Raw genomic sequence first — 20,043 nt, 5'->3', positions numbered from 1 at the left:
CTGCCGTGTGCTGATGCCGGGCGGTTCAGTCGTCATGCTGCATCTGTTGTGAGTGTCAGACATGAATTGCATGAAACATTCCTACCTGACAGCTGAACAATAAGCGCGGCCTCTCTCTCTCGTTCGCCCCCCCCTCTCTCTCGATCGCCCCCCCTCTCTCTCGATCGCCCCCCCTCTCTCTCGATCGCCCCCCCTCTCTCTCGATCGCCCCCCCTCTCTCTCGATCGCCCCCCCTCTCTCTCGATCGCCCCCCCCCTCTCGATCGCCCCCCCTCTCTCGATCGCCCTCTCTCGATCGCCCCCCTCTCTCTCGATCGCCCCCTCGATCGCTCTCTCTCTCATTCGCCCTCTCTCTCTCTCGTTCGCCCTCTCTGTCTCTCGTTCGCCCTCTCTGTCTCTCGTTCGCCCTCTCTCTCTCTCTCGTTCGCCCTCTCTCTCTCTCTCTCGTTCGCCCTCTCTCTCGTTCGCCCTCTCTCTCGTTCGCCCTCTCTCTCTCTCGTTCGCCCTCTCTCTCTCTCGTTCGCCCTCTCTCTCTCGATCGCCCTCTCGTTCGCCCTCTCTCTCTCGATCGCCCTCTCTCTCTCGTTCGCCCTCTCTCTCTCGATCGCCCTCTCGTTCGCCCTCTCTCTCTCGATCGCCCTCTCGTTCACCCCCCCTCTCTCTCGTTCGCCCCCCCTCTCTCTCGTTCGCCCCCCCTCTCTCTCGTGATCGCCTCCCCTCTCTCGAAATCGCCCCCTCTCTCGATCACCCTCTCGATCGCGCTCTCTCTCTCTCTCGTTCGCCCTCTCTCTCTCTCTCGTTCGCCCTCTCTCTCTCTCTCGTTCGCCCTCTCTCTCTCTCTCTCGTTCGCCCTCTCTCTCTCGTTCGCCCTCTCTCTCTCGTTCGCCCTCCCTCTCTCTCTCGTTCGCCCTCTCTCTCTCTCTCGTTCGCCCTCTCTCTCTCGTTCGCCCTCTCTCTCTCTCTCTCGTTCGCCCTCTCTCTCTCTCGTTCGCCCTCTCTCTCTCTCGTTCGCCCTCTCTCTCTCTCTCTCGTTCGCCCTCTCTCTCTCTCTCTCGTTCGCCCTCCTCTCTCTCTCTCTCGTTCGCCCTCTCTCTCTCTCTCGTTCGCCCTCTCTCTCTCTCTCGTTCGCCCTCTCTCTCTCTCTCTCGTTCGCCCTCTCTCTCTCTCTCTCGTTCGCCCTCTCTCTCTCTCTCTCGTTCGCCCTCTCTCTCTCTCTCTCGTTCGCCCTCTCTCTCTCTCTCTCGTTCGCCCTCTCTCTCTCTCTCTCGTTCGCCCTCTCTCTCTCTCTCTCTCGTTCGCCCTCTCTCTCTCTCTCTCTCGTTCGCCCTCTCTCTCTCTCTCTCTCGTTCGCCCTCTCTCTCTCTCTCTCGTTCGCCCTCTCTCTCTCTCTCTCGTTCGCCCTCTCTCTCTCTCTCTCGTTCGCCCTCTCTCTCTCTCTCTCGTTCGCCCTCTCTCTCCCTCTCTCTCTCTCTCGTTCGCCCTCTCTCTCTCTCTCTCGTTCGCCCTCTCTCTCTCTCTCTCGTTCGCCCTCTCTCTCTCTCTCTCGTTCGCCCTCTCTCTCTCTCTCTCGTTCGCCCTCTCTCTCTCTCTCTCGTTCGCTCTCTCTCTCTCGTTCGCCCTCTCTCTCTCTCTCTCGTTCGCCCTCTCTCTCTCTCTCGTTCGCCCTCTCTCTCTCTCTCGTTCGCCCTCTCTCTCTCTCTCTCGTTCGCCCTCTCTCTCTCTCTCGTTCGCCCTCTCTCTCTCTCTCTCGTTCGCCCTCTCTCTCTCTCTCTCGTTCGCCCTCTCTCTCTCTCTCTCGTTCGCCCTCTCTCTCGTTCGCCCTCTCTCTCGTTCGCCCTCTCTCTCTCGATCGCCCTCTCGTTCACCCCCCCTCTCTCTCGTTCGCCCCCCCTCTCTCTCGTTCGCCCCCCCCTCTCTCGAGATCGCCTCCCCTCTCTCGAAATCGCCCCCTCTCTCGATCACCCTCTCGATCGCGCTCTCTCTCTCTCTCGTTCGCCCTCTCTCTCTCTCGTTCGCCCTCTCTCTCTCTCGTTCGCCCTCTCTCTCTCTCGTTCGCCCTCTCTCTCTCTCGTTCGCCCTCTCTCTCTCTCTCGTTCGCCCTCTCTCTCTCTCTCGTTCGCCCTCTCTCTCTCTCTCGTTCGCCCTCTCTCTCTCTCTCTCTCGTTCGCCCTCTCTCTCTCTCTCTCGTTCGCCCTCTCTCTCTCTCTCTCGTTCGCCCTCTCTCTCTCTCTCTCGTTCGCCCTCTCTCCTCTCGTTCGCCCTCTCTCTCTCTCGTTCGCCCTCTCTCTCTCTCGTTCGCCCTCTCTCTCTCTCGTTCGCCCTCTCTCTCTCTCTCTCTCGTTCGCCCTCTCTCTCTCTCGTTCGCCCTCTCTCTCTCTCTCTCGTTCGCCCTCTCTCTCTCTCTCTCGTTCGCCCTCTCTCTCTCTCTCTCGTTCGCCCTCTCTCTCTCTCTCGTTCGCCCTCTCTCTCTCTCTCTCGTTCGCCCTCTCTCTCTCTCTCTCGTTCGCCCTCTCTCTCTCTCTCTCGTTCGCCCTCTCTCTCTCTCTCTCTCTCTCGTTCGCCCCCTCTCTCTCTCGTTCGCCCCCTCTCTCTCTCTCTCGTTCGCCCTCCCTCTCTCTCGATCTCCCTCTCTCTCGATCGCCCCCCCCTCTCTCTCGATCGCCCCCCCCTCTCTCTCGATCGCCCCCCCCTCTCTCTCGATCGCCCCCCCCCTCTCTCTCGATCGCCCCCCCCCTCTCTCTCGATCGCCCCCCCCTCTCTCTCGATCGCCCCCCCCTCTCTCTCGATCGCCCCCCCCTCTCTCTCGATCGCCCCCCCCTCTCTCTCGATCGCCCCCCCCCTCTCTCTCGATCGCCCCCCCCTCTCTCTCGATCGCCCCCCCCCTCTCTCGATCGCCCCCCCCCTCTCTCTCGATCGCCCCCCCCTCTCTCTCGATCGCCCCCCCCTCTCTCTCGATCGCCCCCCCTCTCTCTCGATCGCCCCCCCCTCTCTCTCGATCGCCCCCCCTCTCTCTCCATCGCCCCCCTCTCTCTCTCCATCGCCCTCTCTCGATCGCCCCCCTCTCTCTCGATCGCCCCCTCTCTCGATCACCCTCTCGATCGCTCTCTCTCTCTCGTTCGCCCTCTCTCTCTCTCTCGTTCGCTCTCTCTCTCTCTTGTTCGCCCTCTCTCTCTCTCGTTCGCCCTCTCTCTCTCTCTCTCTCTCGTTCGCCCTCTCTCTCTCTCTCGTTCGCCCTCTCTCTCTCTCTCGTTCGCCCTCTCTCTCTCTCTCGTTCGCCCTCTCTCTCTCTCTCGTTCGCCCTCTCTCTCTCTCGTTCGCCCTCTCTCTCTCTCTCGTTCGCCCTCTCTCTCTCTCTCGTTCGCCCTCTCTCTCTCTCTCGTTCGCCCTCTCTCTCTCTCGTTCGCCCTCTCTCTCTCTCTCTCTCTCGTTCGCCCTCTCTCTCTCTCTCTCGTTCGCCCTCTCTCTCTCTCTCTCGTTCGCCCTCTCTCTCTCTCTCGTTCGCCCTCTCTCTCTCTCTCGTTCGCCCTCTCTCTCTCTCTCGTTCGCCCTCTCTCTCTCTCTCGTTCGCCCTCTCTCTCTCTCGTTCGCCCTCTCTCTCTCTCTCTCTCTCGTTCGCCCTCTCTCTCTCTCTCTCTCGTTCGCCCTCTCTCTCTCTCTCTCTCGTTCGCCCTCTCTCTCTCTCTCTCTCTCTCGTTCGCCCTCTCTCTCTCTCTCTCGTTCGCCCTCTCTCTCTCTCTCTCGTTCGCCCTCTCTCTCTCTCTCTCTCTCGTTCGCCGTCTCTCTCTCTCTCTCGTTCGCTCTCTCTCTCTCTCGTTCGCTCTCTCTCTCTCTCGTTCGCCCTCTCTCTCTCTCGTTCGCCCTCTCTCTCTCTCTCGTTCGCCCTCTCTCTCTCTCTCGTTCGCCCTCTCTCTCTCTCTCTCGTTCGCCCTCTCTCTCTCTCTCTCGTTCGCCCTCTCTCTCTCTCTCTCTCGTTCGCCCTCTCTCTCTCTCTCTCGTTCGCCCTCTCTCTCTCTCTCTCGTTCGCCCTCTCTCTCTCTCTCTCGTTCGCCCTCTCTCTCTCTCTCTCGTTCGCCCCCTCTCTCGATCACCCTCTCGATCGCTCTCTCTCTCTATCGCTCTCGGGCAGAAGCAGATCTATAGACACCTCATTGTAATATGTGGGAACCGGCAGCAACCAGGGTCAGGGTTCTCCCCTCCTCTACTCACCTCCCTGGAAGGAAACCGTTCGAGGCACTCACCCCTTGGCTGCTCAGGCTGCCCGACTTGTTTATGGGCCTGTCAGAGCCCCGATGTCTCAATAAAGAGAACCTGTCACTACAGTGTGCTAATCCCCCCCCCCCCCCATGTGACCGCAAAAAAATTTAACGTATAACTAAAGGCATTTTTATTTTTTTCTATTTTTGTTTTTTTGGGCAGTGTGGAGAGGGATCAGAACACCTATCTTGTATCCCTGCTGTCCTGTTAGGGAGATTATCCCCCTCGGTCTGTCCTGTGTACGGTTACTAAAGAAAATTCCTGAATTTTGAGATGTTCCCAGAAAAGTAATAATAGGGATACTAGTTCTAGTGACCTGGTGTGAAGGGGGGGGGTCAATTTGCAAGGATTTTCACTCACTTCCTGTTTTGGCTATAGGACAGGAAGTGAGGGGAAAACATAGTAACATAAAAAAGTTTAACATAAGAAGAAAACAAATGCAGCCACTTGTCTGATTAACTTTGTATCTCTCCATCTCCTGTCTGATCGATGTTTATAAACAATGTTACTTTGTATCTCTCCATCTCCCGTCTGATCGATGTTTATAAACAATGTTACTTTGTATCTCTATCTCCCGTCTGATCGATGTTTATAAACAATGTTACTTTGTATCTCTATCTCCCGTCTGATCGATGTTTATAAACAATGTTACTTTGTATCTCTCTATCTCCCGTCTGATCGATGTTTATAAACAATGTTACTTTGTATCTGTCTATCCCCCGTCTGATCGATGTTTATAAACAATGTTACTTTGTGTCTCTCCATCTCCCGTCTGATCGATGTTTATAAACAATGTTACTTTGTGTCTCTCCATCCCCCGTCTGATCGATGTTTATAAACAATGTTACTTTGTATCTGTCTATCCCCCGTCTGATCGATGTTTATAAACAATGTTACTTTGTATCTCTCCATCTCCCGTCTGATCGATGTTTATAAACAATGTTACTTTGTATCTCTCCATCTCCCGTCTGATCGATGTTTATAAACAATGTTACTTTGTATCTCTCCATCTCCCGTCTGATCGATGTTTATAAACAATGTTACTTTGTATCTCTCCATCTCCCGTCTGATCGATGTTTATAAACAATGTTACTTTGTATCTCTCCATCTCCCGTCTGATCGATGTTTATAAACAATGTTACTTTGTATCTCTCTCTCTCCCCGTCTGATCGATGTTTATAAACAATGTTACTTTGTATCTCTCTCTCTCCCGTCTGATCGATGTTTATAAACAATGTTACTTTGTATCTCTCTCTCTCCCGTCTGATCGATGTTTATAAACAATGTTACTTTGTATCTCTCCATCTCCCGTCTGATCGATGTTTATAAACAATGTTACTTTGTATCTCTATATCCTGTCTGATCGATGTTTAGAAACAATGTTACTTTGTATCAAGTATTAAAGAAATTTCAGTTAGCGTGTTCAATACTTTTTCCCTGCGTCATTCCATTTTATTACACATAACGTCATTTCTGAACTTATGTGTTTTTTGTTTCTTTGTACGTATGGATTGCACGGGTTGTTACCGACATGTGACAACTTCATGTCAATAGCACCGTTTAGAAATATATTTACCGAGAAAAATGGCGACGCTTTTCATACTTTTACCTGCTGTATGTGATTTATAGCCGGCTACTGTTGGGGTCTTGTAGAAACGCTTAGTAGGTAGTTCTAATGGGCTTTACAATCTTTGTGATTATGAAAGGTTCTTATTGAATATCTTGATGCAACATAACTTTTCACCTGTGTTTTTGTTTTTAGACATGGCGTCCGCGGGGACATATGTGGACTCCAAGTCCGAGCTGACAGCCCTACTGGAGCAGTGGGAGGGTGGACATGGCGGAGGTCAGGATATGGTGCCAATATTAACCAGGTGAGAGGGAGAGTCGGATACGAGAAACAATCCACGTTGTCGGGATGGGGATCTAACCATTAACCACTTGCCAACCGAGCTATAGCCGAATGATGGCTACAGCACGGTTGTCCAGTCCTGGGAGGGCTTCATATGACGTCGTCCCAGAACGCGCCCACAGCAATCTCCGTGATTGCTGTGTCCCAAGGACACAGCTGATCATGTGATGTGGTAAAAGGACAATCACAGTGGCCTTTTACCACATGATCCGCTGTGTCCAATGGCAAGACAGATCACCAGGTAAATGCAGTTGCCGGTTATTGGCTGCACTTTCCTCACCCTGTCACAGCGCAAGGAAAGTACTACTGAGAACCGGCAATTGTCAGAGGACGGATCGGCACTGAGAATCAGGGCACTGATAATCAGTGCCTTGTAGTGCCGCCCACCTGTGCCTTGTAGTGCCGCCCACCTGTGCCTTGTAGTGCCCCACCTGTGCCTTGTAGTGCCGCCCACCTGTGCCTAGTGGTGCCACCCACCTGTGCCTAGTGGTGTCACCCACCTGTGCCCAGCAGTGCCTAGTAGTGTCACCCACCTGTGCCTAGCAGTGCCTAGTAGTGCCGCCCACCTGTGCCTGGTGGTGCCGCCCACCTGTGCCTGGTGGTGCCGCCCACCTGTGCCTGGTGGTGCCGCCCACCTGTGCCTGGTGGTGCCGCCCACCTGTGCCCACCTGTGCCTGGTGGTGCCGCCCACCTGTGCCCAGCAGTGCCTGGTGGTGCCACCCACCTGTGCCTGGTGGTGCCACCCACCTGTGCCTGGTGGTGCCCCCACCTGTGCCTAGCAGTGCCTCGTAGTGCCACCCACCTGTGCTTTGTAGTGCCACTGACCTGTGCCCAGCAGTGCCTAGTAGTGCCACCCACCTGTGCTTGGCACAGCCATCCACCTGTGCCTAGTAGTGCCACCCACCTGTGGCCACCTGTGCCTAGTAGTGCCACCCACCTGTGGCCAGCAGTGCCTAGTAGTGCCACCCACCTGTGGCCAGCAGTGCCTAGTAGTGCCCCCCCATCAGTGCCCAGCAGTAGTGCCCATCATTGTTGCATATCTGTGCCCATCATTGTTGCATATCTGTGCCCATCATTGTTGCATATCTGTGCCCATCATTGTTGCATATCTGTGCCCATCATTGTTGCATATCAGTGCCACCTCAGCAGTGCCACCTATCAGTGCCGCCTCATCAACTCACATCAGTGAAGGAGAAAATTACCTGTTGCAAAATTTTATAATAGAAACAAAGAAAAACTTTTTTTCTTTTTTTTTCAAAATTTTTTTGCACTTTTTTGTTTATGGCGCAACAAATAAAACACCCAGCAGCGAGTAAATACCACCAAAAGAGAGTTTTATTTGTGTGAAAAAAAATGGTGAAAATTTCATGAGTACAGTGTTGCATGACCGCGCAATTGTCATTCAAAGTGCAAGAGCTCTGAAAGCTGAAAATTGGCCTGGGCAGGAAGGGGGTATAAGTGCCCGGTAGGCGAGGGGTTAAAGCAGGGGTCAGCACCCGTGAATCATGGTACATAATGGGTAGATCGTGTCCAATTCTTGCCGACCCCCCCCAAAACCTTGACAGGAGGGGCGGCGGGAATGGCATTTTGCTGGAGCCGTTCCACTGTATTTTCATCCTGCAGCAGCTGAATGCCACCTTCTCCCACCAACAGGGAGGAAAATACAGGGGATCGGTTCTAGTAAATGCCCCTCCTGTCCCCCTTCAATCCGGTGCTGGGATTCCGTGTTTACCCCTCCCCCGCAGTGCTGCTGGATCCCCTCCTCTCATGCCGGCTTCTGCAGGCGATGTTGCGGGATGGAGAACGGGGGAAGGGGCCAGAAAATGTCATTTACTTGCCCCTTCCTTTTTTTGGCACCGATCACTCGCTGTGTTCATTCTTACCTGAAGCATAGTAAACGGTTTTTCCTCTAACGACAAACCGAACGTTAAGTTGTAGAATATGTTGTCATTTTAGTCTTTCATCTCTCTAACCCAGAATGGCCGAGCTGATCGAGAAGGAGACGGAGGAATACCGCAAAGGTGACCCCGACCCCTTTGTTGACCGACACCCCGGTGAGAACATAGATTTGTGCGTCTTCCATACCCGGCACTGCAGCTTCTCTTTGTAGAATCCAGATGGTGCCAAACTGTGTTTTTGTTTTTCTGAATTGTTTAATGAGAGCGCACAGAAAACTATCCATGGAAAGATCATCATTTATATTTGTGTACAGTTGGTTAATTGGTCGTATATTTTGCAGGACGTGCAAACCCCGACTGCATGCTGGGACACCTCCTGCGCATCCTCTTTAAGAATGATGACTTCATGAATGCAGTAAGTTCGGTGCCTATGCAAAAGGAATGGAAGACGTTTCATGACAAAAAAAAAACGCCTTAACCGCTTCCACGTGCCGCCCTATAGCAGAAATACTGCTACAGGGCGGCACGTGTGCGCAAAATCACATATATATGCGATATTGAAGTTCCGGGAAGGGGATGCGTGCGCACCGTACCCACACCGCCATTCGCTGCCTCCGCTGACCATCGGGTCCCAGCTGGTGATTTCCTGCCAGCACCGGAGGATTTCTGACGAAGGAGAGACTTGTATGTAAACAATACAGATCTCTCCCCTGTCAGCTCCTGCACACTGCGTACCATACAAAGCAGCATGTTTACAGTAAAACCGCATACGGGTAACCTTTTTGATCGCCCCACATCTGTATGTAAACAACACAGGTCTCTCCCCTGTCAGCCAGGACATGCTGCTGTGTATCTCTCTGCTCAGCATGTCTCCCTAGTAAAACACACACAGCACACAGTTAACCCTATGATCGGCCCACATGTTAACCCCTTCCTGCACAGTGCCATTCGTACAGTGTCGGTGCTTTTTTTTTTTTTTTTTTTTATTAGCACTGATCACTGTATTGGTGTCACTGGGGATGTCAGTGACACCAAGTCAGTCCCCCCCCCCCCCCCAGTGTCAGAATGCCTGCCACAGTCTTGCTATAAGTCACTGATCGCCACCATTACTAGTATAAAAAGAAAAAAAAAAATGTAAGTGTCTATACCGCCATGTGTAGACGCTATAACTTTCATGTAAACCAATTAATTTACACGTATTGGGATTTTTTTTTTTTAGCAAAATACATTTTGGTCTAAATTTTATATCGAAATTTTTTTTTTTTTTTTTTATACTGGACCAGCCCTTTAAGGGTTTCAGAAGCCGCTGGGTTTAGGGTCATGTGACCGCCATGACACGCCCTCATGGCGGTCACATGATCGGGAAAGGACCTGATCGAAAGAGATCGGAACCATTCCATGAGTACTAGACGTGTGTGCTGGGAGCACGCATGGCGCGCGCTCTTGGCACATTTTTTCTTTCTTAATAAAATGCAAATGTGCGGCCGATCAGCGTCTAGGCCCAAACACCGCAAGGCTGCACATTTGCGTTCGGCCGGCGCCAAGAGGTTATTAGCAAAAAGTCAAAAAATTATAGTTTTTTTTTTTTTTAAATTGTTGGTCTTTTTTTATGTTTATAGCGCAAAAAATAAAAACACGCATAGGCATTCAAATACCACCGAAAGAAGCTCAATTGGTGGGGGGGGGGAAAAAGGACGTCAATTTTATTTGGGTGCAGCGTTGCACGACCATGCAATTGTCAGTTAAAATAACGCAGCGCCGTATCGTAACAAAAAATGGTCTGGTCAGGAAGGGGGGTAAAGCGTCTGGAGGGCAAGTGGTTAATTTTAAAAGCTTTATGAAAGATTTAAAAAGAAATGTAGAAAAAAAGAAATTTTTTTTTTTCCACGGGTAAGGGGAGCTAATGGTGAAAAGTGGGAATGATCCTGGAGTTCAGCATTACATCATAAATTGTGTGCAGCACAGGCCTTTGAATGGGCCCCTTGCCCCTGCGGGTTACCTATGGTGATTCCTTTTTGTGATTGCTGCTTCCATCTTGTTGTCTGCACGTCTCACTGTGTTCTATGTTTTAGCTGGTGAACGCCTACGTCATGACCAGTCGGGAGCCCCCTCTGAATACGGCAGCCTGTCGACTTTTGCTTGATATCATGCCGGGTCTGGAAACGGCCGTGGTGTTCCAAGAGAAGGTGAGTCTCTATCCTCAGTTCGTTGTAATATAGCATTTCCATTCTGATAAGTGTGTGTGTATATATTATTATTATAATACAGTATTTATAAAGCGCCAATAGTTTGCTCAGCGCTGTACATTACAAAGGGGGACAGAACATGTGACAGAACAATACCAATACAATGCAAAACATGAGGGGATTGAGGGCCCTGCTCCTTGGAGCTTACAATCTAGGAGGGAGGGGATGGTGGCACATGAGGAGATAGCTGTGGGGGATGGGGTGGTAGGAAGAGTGGAGGAGGTCGGCAGGTTACCAGGGGGTGGGGTAGGCTTCCCTGAAGAGATGGGTTTTCAGGGTGCGCCTAATGGAGAGGAGAGTAGGTGATAATCTGATGGGTTGGGGCAGGGAGTTCCAGAGGATGGGTGACACCCTGGAGAAGTCCTGGAGGCGGGCATGGGAGGAGGAGACCAGGGAACTAGAGAGAAGGAGGTCTTGTGAGGAGCGGAGTGTGCGTGTTGGGCGGTACTTGGATATTAGGTCAGTGATGTAGTTCGGGGCAGTGTGGTGGACGGCTTTGTACATCAGTGTTAGGATTTTGAATTTGATCCGTTGCGCAATCGGAAGCCAGTGGAGGGATTGGCAGAGAGGGGTGGAGGACACTGAATGGAGGCCAGTGGAGGGATTGGCAGAGAGGGGTGGAGGACACTGAATGGAGGCCAGTGGAGGGATTGGCAGAGAGGGGTGGTGGACACTGAGTGGAGGCCAGTGGAGGGATTGGCAGACAGGGGTGGAGGACACTGAGTGGAGGCCAGTGGAGGGATTGGCAGAGGGGGGTGGTGGACACTGAGTGGAGGGATTGGCAGAGGGGGGTGGAGGACACTGAGTGGAGGCCAGTGGAGGGATTGGCAGACGGGGGTGGAGGGCACTGAGTGGAGGCCAGTGGAGGGATTGGCAGAGGGGGGTGGTGGACACTGAGTGGAGGCCAGTGGAGGGATTGGCAGAGAGGGGTGGAGGACACTGAGTGGAGGTCAGTGGAGGGATTGGCAGAGGGGGGTGGAGGACACTGAGTGGAGGCCAGTGGAGGGATTGGCAGAGGGGGGTGGCAGAGATGGAGCGGTTGGAAAGGTGAATGAGTCTGGCAGCTGCATTCAGGATGGACTGAAGCGGGGATAGCCAGCGGCGAGGCAGGCCAGTGAGGAGGGAGTTGCAGTAGTCGAGTCATGATATGATGAGGGAGTGGATGAGCTGTTTAGTGGTTTCTGTGTATGTGTATATATGTGTGTATGTGTATATATATTTATGTGTATATATATTTATGTGTGTATGTATGTATATATACACATAATGTGTGTGTTATTTTGCACAGGAGAGCTGCCCTGTAGCAGTAAAACTGCTATAGGGCGGCTGTAAAGTGGTTAAAAATAATAAAAAGGCTACAGTTCACGTTTGATGCTGTCTGTCTGTTGCCAATAGGAGGGAATCATGGAAAACCTCTTCAAATGGGCTCGAGAAGCTGAACAGCCCCTGCGCACCTACGCCATAGGACTGCTGGGGGGAGCCATGGAGAACCAGGATATTGCTGCCAATTACCGCGATGAGAACTCACAGTTGGTAAGGCCTGTGTACAGATCATTTATTTTAGGTGTGTACAGATATTTGAGGGTATAATTGGTGTTCATCTGCAAGGGAACTTTTGGAGCGTGTCTTCACTCCTTGTTGAGCCAAAATCCCTCCGATCGTCCAGCTGCATAATTAAAGCAGAATTCCAGCTAACGCCTAACTACTCCTAAAAATGCTCCCTTCCTCCTGATACCTATGCTGACCTGTGTGTGGGAAAAAGTCTATAAATGTATATACTTGCCTATATTCAGGTTGGTCCAGTCATGTGATCACCTCTGTGCAGCTGCAGGGGAGAGGGAGGGGATCACAGTCAGTGGCTGCACTATGGGAGCCATTGCTTTCGGCTTTTGCAGCTGTCGTCGAGCGCTCCCTCCATTCCCTTGCCGCTGCTGCACCAGGCACATGAGCCTATCTCCTCATATCACCATGTACCTTGATAGCATATGAGTACTGCAGTACACCTGATTGGTTGCTTGTACCACTTCTTTACCCCATTGTTCTTCTTTTTTTTTTTTTAAAATGCCGATTTATACATTGACATACCTCTTTAGACCCAGCCTGTTCGAACAGACTTGGCACCATCCACAGGCAGCTACACTTTTCAATAGGGCACAGAAGTTGAACCCAGCGCCATTTTATTTCAACTAATTGCAGTACAGAGTGCTGTGTCTGTGAATAACGAACACTGGAGGAATATGGAAGAAAAGTGCGGCAGAACCCAGTCTGTACAGGAGGCCGCAAGAGGCAGATACTAAGTCATATTCATGTACTGGTTGTATATAGAAAAAAAATTTTGGGGCCTATTCACATCTCCCTATGTACGTTAAAGCAGAGTTCCAGCCCCCGCCACCTCCCAAAAATAAAAATTAAAAGTCAGCAGCTACAAATACTGCAGCTGCTGACTTAATGGTTGGGCATTTACCTGTCCATGCATCCAGCGGTGTCCTCATTCTTCCCGATTCTTCAATCTGGTGTTGGTGCCGCCATCTTGACTAAGGGAATACCGGCAGTGAAGCCTTGCTGCTTCACCGCCGGTTTCCTACTGCGCATGCACGAAGTGCGCGTCCCGTTGTGAATGGGCTGCAGTCCTGCAGAGATCTGCGGGGGGGTGCTGAACGTCCGGCTCGGTTCGCAGCAGTGGGAGCAGGTACCTGTCCAATCGAGATACCTGGTCCCCCTTCCCTCACAAAAGGTGCCAAATGTGGCAGCGAGGGGCTGAGGCAGAAGAGCGCAGCTTCCAATTTTGGGTGGAACTCCACTTTAACACAATATCCTGCAATGTACAGTAAAGTGATGGGGGGGGTCATTCTGTTGGTATCTGGCATGGTAATACACACCAGGATTTGTATCTTCTCCATGGTCTTCTTTTTTTTTTTTTTTTTTTTTTTTTTTTTATTATGGTGAAATCTCTCCTCTTTCCATTTGCAGGTCGCTCTCGTTCTGCGCCGACTACACGAGCTCCAGTCTAAAGAAATCCCCTTCAGGCAGGAAATTCGACGCCAAAGCCCGCGTAAACCTCTAGGGGAGCCGCTCCTTCCTCTAGACGAAGAGGCCGTGGACATGGACTACGGCGAAAACATGGTGGACGCAAGAGCCAAAGATGGCGACGCTGACCTCTCCTTCCAGGCCGAGGTCTCTCCGAGACTGGGAATCCTCGTCAACTCCGATGGCACTGGCCCGCCGCGGAGAACAAAGATGGATCCAGATAGCCATCGGAAGGTGAAACAGAAGCTGTGCTTCTCGGAGGTGGAGCGGGCGCCCAGCGAACTATCCAACAGCAGCTGGTCGGAGATGTCCCCCTGGGTGATAGGTACCAGTTATAGCCTGTCCCCTCTCACTCCGGGCATAGAACAAAGGCTCATCCTACAATACCTGACCCCGCTGGGCGAGTATCAAGAGGTGAGCAAAAGGCATGTGTAAGGATACAGCCTAAAAATGGGAGGGAGTCGTTTTGGGCACTGAAATGTGAGATGCGAAGAGTCCAAAGGCAAGTTATTTGAGAGGAATGGAAGGTCTCATAGGGGGAGATTTACTAAAACTGGAGCGTGCAAAATCTGGGGCAGCTCTGCATAGAGCTTGCAGGTTTTATTGTCAAAGCTCAACTGAACAAACTGACGCAAGAAGCTGATTGGCTCCCATGCACAACCGCACCAGATTCTGAGTGCTCCGGTTTTAGTAAATCTCCCCCATAGTGACCAGTTAAAAGCCAAAGCTTAAAGCGGAGCTCCACCCAAAAGGGGAAGTTCCGCTTTAAGGACTGCTCCCCCACTTAAGGGAGGGGGGGGGTGTTCCCGAATTTGACAGGTACCCGCTCCCACTTCCAGTCCGATCTCCTAGGCCAGGGGTAGGCAAACCTGTGGCTCTCTAGCTGTTGTGGAACTACATTTCCCATGAGGCATTGCAACATTACAAAACTGACAGTTACAGCTATGACTTGCAGAAGCATGATGGAACTTGTAGTCCTGCAACAGCTGGAGAGCCGCAGGTTGCCTACCCCTGTCCTAGGCGATCGGAAGCGGTTGGGGTCCTCCCTCCCTGTAGTCTTTTGGGACACGTGACAGGTCCCAGGAGACTACAGGACCATTCATGAAGAGCAGCGCTACTCGCGCATGCGCAGTGGGTACCCGGCTGTGAAGACGCAAGCTGGCACAGCCGGGTGCCCACACTGAAGATGCTGGCGCCTGGAATACAGGACGGCCGGGGAATCGTGCTGCGGGGGACACACCGAGGGACAGGTAAGGGGCTGTTGTTTAAAAGTCAGCAGCTACAGTGTTTTTGTAGCTGCTGACTTTTTATTTTTTGACCGTGTGAGTGGAACTCCGCTTCAATCTGCCTGACCTTGCCTTCCCTGGCTCCCCTTTTCTCCCCTCATCAACATGCTAATTACATTTTTAAAGTGCTAGTTCACCTTTTTAGGTGAATGAACACTGAAACAGTGGTCTCCAAACTGCGGCTTGGGGGGCCAGATGCAGCCCTTTGCTTGCTTTTATCCGGCCCTTGGGGACACTATTTCATTCACTGATCCCAATCAACAATGGGGCGTAATTCCCCCCACTGACACCAATGAAGGGGCACAATTCCACCCTATGACACACACGATGGGAAACAATTTCTTCCAATGATGCCAATGAAGGGACACAATTCCACCCAATGACACCATTGAAGGGACACAATTCCACCCAATGACACCATTGAAGGGACACAATTCCACCCAATGACACCATTGAAGGGACACAATTCCACCCAATGACACCATTGAAGGGACACAATTCCACCCAATGACACCATTGAAGGGACACAATTCCACCCAATGACACCAATGAAGGGACACAATTCCACCCAATGACACCAATGAAGGGACACAATTCCACCCAATGACACCAATGAAGGGACACAATTCCACCCAATGACACCAATGGTGGGGCACAATTCCACCCTATGACACAAACGATGGGGAACAATTTCTTCCAATGACACCAATGGTGGGGCAAATGACACCAAAGATGGGGTTTTGTTTTTTCCAACTGATGTTGGGACCTTTTCTAATCTCAATGACTGCAGTCCGGCCCCCCTAAAGTCCAAAGGACAGTAAACTGGCCCTTTGTTTATAACGTTCGGAGACCCCTGCGCTATACCCTCCCCACCCCCGGTCCCTCTTGTATTTCCTTCTATGAATGCTGAGCCGTCAGTGCTGGTGCAGCGGTCCGGGAATCTGAAATCCCCCCCCCCCCCCCCTTGCTCGCCCTCCTCCCTCTTCTCTATGCAGCTCTTCTGGGATGAATCGGATCAATTCTGATTTGGTTAGCACCATTACAGAGCATCACTCTGATCCATCATGGAAGCCCTGCGCAGAGAAGAGCAGAGATTTCAAATCTGCACCAGCTGAATGGGCACAGACAGCTCAGCATTTACAGAGGTAAGTACAGCGGGGACCGGGGGGAGGGGACAATGTACAGCGTTCACCTTTTTTTCTGAAAAGGTGAATTAACACATTTAAAGCAGAGCTCCACCCAAAAGGGAAGTTCCGCTTTAACCCTTTGTCCCCCACTCCCTATTAACCACTTCCAGTCTGGAGGCTTTCCCCCCCCTTCCAGTCTGGAGGCTTTCCCCCCCTTCCAGTCTGGAGGCTTTCCCCCCCCCGCTTCCAGTCTGGAGGCTTTCCCCCCCCTTCCAGTCTGGAGGCTTTCCCCCCCCTTCCAGTCTGGAGGCTTTCCCCCCCCTTCCAGTCTGGAGGCTTTCCCCCCCCTTCCAGTCTGGAGGCTTTCCCTTCCCCCCCTTCCAGTCTGGAGGCTTTCCCTTCCCCCCCCTTCCAGTCTGGAGGCTTTCCCTTCCCCCCCTTCCAGTCTGGAGGCTTTCCCTTCCCCCCCCCCTTCCAGTCTGGAGGCTTTCCCTTCCCCCCCCCCTTCCAGTCTGGAGGCTTTCCCTTCCCCCCCCCCTTCCAGTCTGGAGGCTTTCCCTTCCCCCCCCCCTTCCAGTCTGGAGGCTTTCCCTTCCCCCCCCCCTTCCAGTCTGGAGGCTTTCCCTTCCCCCCCCCCCCCCTTCCAGTCTGGAGGCTTTCCCCCCCCCCCCCCCCCCCTTCCAGTCTGGAGGCTTTCCCTTCCCCCCCCCCCCCCTTCCAGTCTGGAGGCTTTCCCTTCCCCCCCCCCCCCCTTCCAGTCTGGAGGCTTTCCCTTCCCCCCCCCCCTTCCAGTCTGGAGGCTTTCCCTTCCCCCCCTTCCAGTCTGGAGGCTTTCTCCCCCTTCCTATCCAGTCCAATTTTCAGCTTTCAGCGCTATCACACTTTGAATGACAATTGCGCGGTCATGCAACACTGTACCCATATGAATTTTTTTGCATTTTTTTGAGACAGATAAAACTTTATTTTGGTGGTATTTATTCACCGCTGGGATTTTTATTTGTTTTGCTATGTAAATGAAAGTCCAAAAATTAAAAAAAACAAAGTGTTTTTCTTAAAATTTTGCAAATAAATAATATTTCATCATACATCTTGGCCAAATTTTATTCAGTTGTCTTTTTAGTAAAAAAAAAAAAATAACCCAAATTAGTTTATAACCAAAAATTAAAATTTTTAAAACCTTTTTTTTACATTTATTTTTTTTTTTTAATATTTTTTTTTTACATACTGTCACCCTAGCAGTACAGTGTCACCATGGTGACACTGTACTACTTGTGGGGGGTGATGAAGATTGTTTTTTTTACACTGATTGCTTTTACACCCATAAAGGCTGTAAAAGCAATAATTTCTCCTTCTCTCCGGCTGCATTCCTGCAGCCATTGAGAAATACTGTGAGAGCTGTGATTGGTCACAACTTGTCACATGGTACAAGGCTGTTGTGAATAGCCCTGTGCCATGTGATCTCTGTGATCATAAACAGATTTCACACGTAGTAAGCAATGATGTCAAAAGTGACATCTTGCTTACTACTCTTCATGTGATCGGGACCTCACACAGAGATCCAGTACAATGATTGGTGTTCCACTCTGTCCAGAGGACTGCTTGCTCCCAGGGAGCGCGCACAAGCAGGGGGCAGGGAGGCCGTTTATAAACTTCTACCCAATCCTGTACTGCTCCCGTCCCGCCGTTTATATACAACGGCCGGACGGGAAGTGGTTAAGGATTGGCACCTTTGGGGAGCCGGTACCCAAATTTGACAGGCGATCAGAAGCGGAAGTTGTCCTCCCTGTAGTCTTCTGGGACACGTGACAGGTCCCAGAAGACTACGGGACCATTCACAAAGCGTAGCGCTTCTCGCACATGCGCGGTGGGCACCCTTAACCCCTTCCCAACCGCTCTATAGCCAAAAGATGGCTACAGTACTGCTCTCCAGTTCTGGGGGACGTCCGTGGACATCCTCCCACGTGTGTGCCTCTCGCATGCATTGTGAACGCTGTGTTACCATTGTGTCCTTTTGACTGATAGTTGATCACAGATCGTGGTAAGGGGTCAATCACAGCGGCCCTTTACCATGTGATCCTCTGTGTCCAATCACATGTAAACAGACTTGCTGGTTATCTATTTTTTTTTTTTTCTTTTCTCACATGCTGTCTGTGTGAGCAGAAGAGAGCCGATAACTGGCCAGTCTGACTGGGCACAGTGGTCGTCAGTGCCCTTGTCAGTGCAGCCTCATCCGTGTCTATCAGTGAAGAAGAAAAACTACTTTCAACATTTTTTAACAGAAACATAAGAAAACATTTTTTTTTTTTTTTTTTTCAATTAGCAAAAAAAATGTAATCCCCACAGCGGTGATTGAATACCACCAAAAGAAAGCTCTGTCTGTCTGGAAAAAAAACCCGAAACAATTTCATATGGGTGCAGAGTTGCATGACCGCCCAATTGTTATTCAAAGTGCAACAGTGCTGAAAGCTGAAAATTGGCCGGGGCAGGAAGGGGAGGGGGGGTGAAAGTGCCCGGTATTGAAGGGGTTAACTGACTCCGAGAATAGGTGAGTACAAAAAGTGCAACTTCAGTGTATCTGTTTATACCATTGTCATTGTAGATGTGTGCAAAAAATAAAAAGATGTCTGTATATCTCCCCACTACCAGGCCACCTACCCCCCGTAGTGCCATTTATTGTGAGGTCAGTGCATGTAGCTGGAACAACGGTTGCTGTATTCTGATACTTGTGGTAATGTTTCCTCATCTCTGCGTCTTCCAGCTGCTCCCCATCTTCATGCAGTTGGGCTCCCGGGAACTGATGATGCATTACATCGACTTGAAACGCACAAACGATGTTCTCCTCACCTTCGAAGCTCTCAAGGTAAGTGATTTTTTTTTTTATTGTTTCGTGATTATTTCAGCCCCGGCCTCTGCATGTCTCACAGCAATGTTTCTCTCCCGTGCAGCATCTGGCCTCTCTGCTACTCCACAACAAGTTTGCTGCCGAGTTTGTCGCTCATGGCGGAGTGCAGAAACTGTTAGAAATTCCTCGACCATCGATGGCGGCCACGGGGGTGTCTATGTGTCTCTACTACCTGTCCTACAACCAGGACGCCATGGAGAGGGTGCGTACTTAACTAAAGCCAAATCTTCTTTTTCCTCTTTTTCTTTTTCCTTCTTCTCCTCCTCCTCCTCCTTCCTCCTTCCTCTTCCTCCTTCTCCTCCTCTTTCCTCTTTCCTTTTTCCTTCTTTCCTTTTTCCTTCTTTCCTTTTTCCTTCTTTCCTTTTTCCTTCTTTCCTTTTTCCTTCTTTCCTTTTTCCTTCTTTCCTTTTTCCTTCTTTCCTTATTCCTCTTTCCTTCTTTCCTTATTCCTCTTTCCTTCTTTCCTTATTCTTCTTTCCTTTTTCCTTTTTCCTCTTTCCTTTTTCCTTCTTTCTTTTTCCTCTTTCCTTTTTCCTTCTTTCTTTTTCCTCTTTCCTTTTTCCTTCTTTCTTTTTCCTCTTTCCTTTTTCCTTCTTTCTTTTTCCTCCTTTCCTTTTTTCCTTCTTTTTCCTCTTTCCTTTTTTCCTCTTTCCTTTCTCCTTTTTCCTCTCTCCTTTTTCCTTTTTTCCTTTTTCCTTTTCCCTTTTTCCTTTTTCCCTTTTTCCTTTTTCCTCTTTCCTTTTTCCTCTTTCCTTTTTCCTCTTTCCTTTTTCCTCTTTCCTTTTTCCTTCTTTCCTTTTTTCCTTCTTTCCTTTTTTCCTTCTTTCTTTTTCCTCTTTCCTTTTCTTTTTCCTCTTTCCTTCTTTCTTTTTCCTCTTTCCTTCTTTCTTTTTCCTTCTTTCTTTTTCCTTCTTTCTTTTTCCTTCTTTCTTTTTCCTTCTTTCTTTTTCCTTCTTTCTTTTTCCTTCTTTCTTTTTCCTTCTTTCTTTTTCCTTCTTTCCTTTTCCTTTTTTTTTTTTTCTTTTTTTCTTCCTCTTCTTTTTTTCTTCCTCTTCTTTTTTTCTTCCTCTTCTTTTTTTCTTCCTTCTTCTTTTTCTTTCTTTCCTTCCTTCTTTCTCCTTTTTCCTTTTTCTCCTTTTTCCTCTTTTTTTCCTTTTTCCTTCTTTCTTTTTCCTTTTTATCTTCATCTTTTTTTCTTTCCTTCCTTCTTTCGTCTTTCTTCTTTTTCCTTCTTTTTCCCTCCTTTTTTTTTTTTTTTTCCTTTTTCCACTTTTCCTTCTCCTTATTCCTTTTTCATTCTTATTCCTTCATCTTTTTTTCTTTTCCCTTCTTCTTTCTGCTCCCCCATTAGTGAGATTCGCCCTCTTTATTTGTCCTGTTTACTATTATTAT

General features: G+C 50.2%; 1 protein-coding gene across 1 annotated transcript in view; it reads left to right on the top strand.

The window, feature by feature from the left end:
• Positions 1-6,017: 6,017 nt before the first annotated feature.
• LOC149428510 (DDB1- and CUL4-associated factor 1-like) overlaps positions 6,018-20,043 on the top strand; it is a gene marked incomplete at its 3' end in the record, with an annotated part of 38,259 nt that continues 24,233 nt past the window's right edge. The window contains exons 1-8 of the mRNA XM_089667320.1: positions 6,018-6,127; positions 8,143-8,219; positions 8,405-8,478; positions 10,136-10,249; positions 11,705-11,842; positions 13,280-13,750; positions 18,508-18,609; positions 18,695-18,853. Of these exons, the coding sequence (XP_089523446.1) occupies positions 6,018-6,127; positions 8,143-8,219; positions 8,405-8,478; positions 10,136-10,249; positions 11,705-11,842; positions 13,280-13,750; positions 18,508-18,609; positions 18,695-18,853 (1,245 nt within the window). The remainder of the gene's footprint in view (positions 6,128-8,142; positions 8,220-8,404; positions 8,479-10,135; positions 10,250-11,704; positions 11,843-13,279; positions 13,751-18,507; positions 18,610-18,694; positions 18,854-20,043) is intronic.

The sequence above is a fragment of the Staurois parvus genome, unplaced genomic scaffold, assembly GCF_062004578.1.
Source record: "Staurois parvus isolate SC_StPar_1 unplaced genomic scaffold, SC_StPar_1.0 ptg003176l, whole genome shotgun sequence".
Classification (NCBI taxonomy): domain Eukaryota; kingdom Metazoa; phylum Chordata; class Amphibia; order Anura; family Ranidae; genus Staurois; species Staurois parvus.
This window is presented reverse-complemented; position numbering and strand designations above follow the sequence as displayed.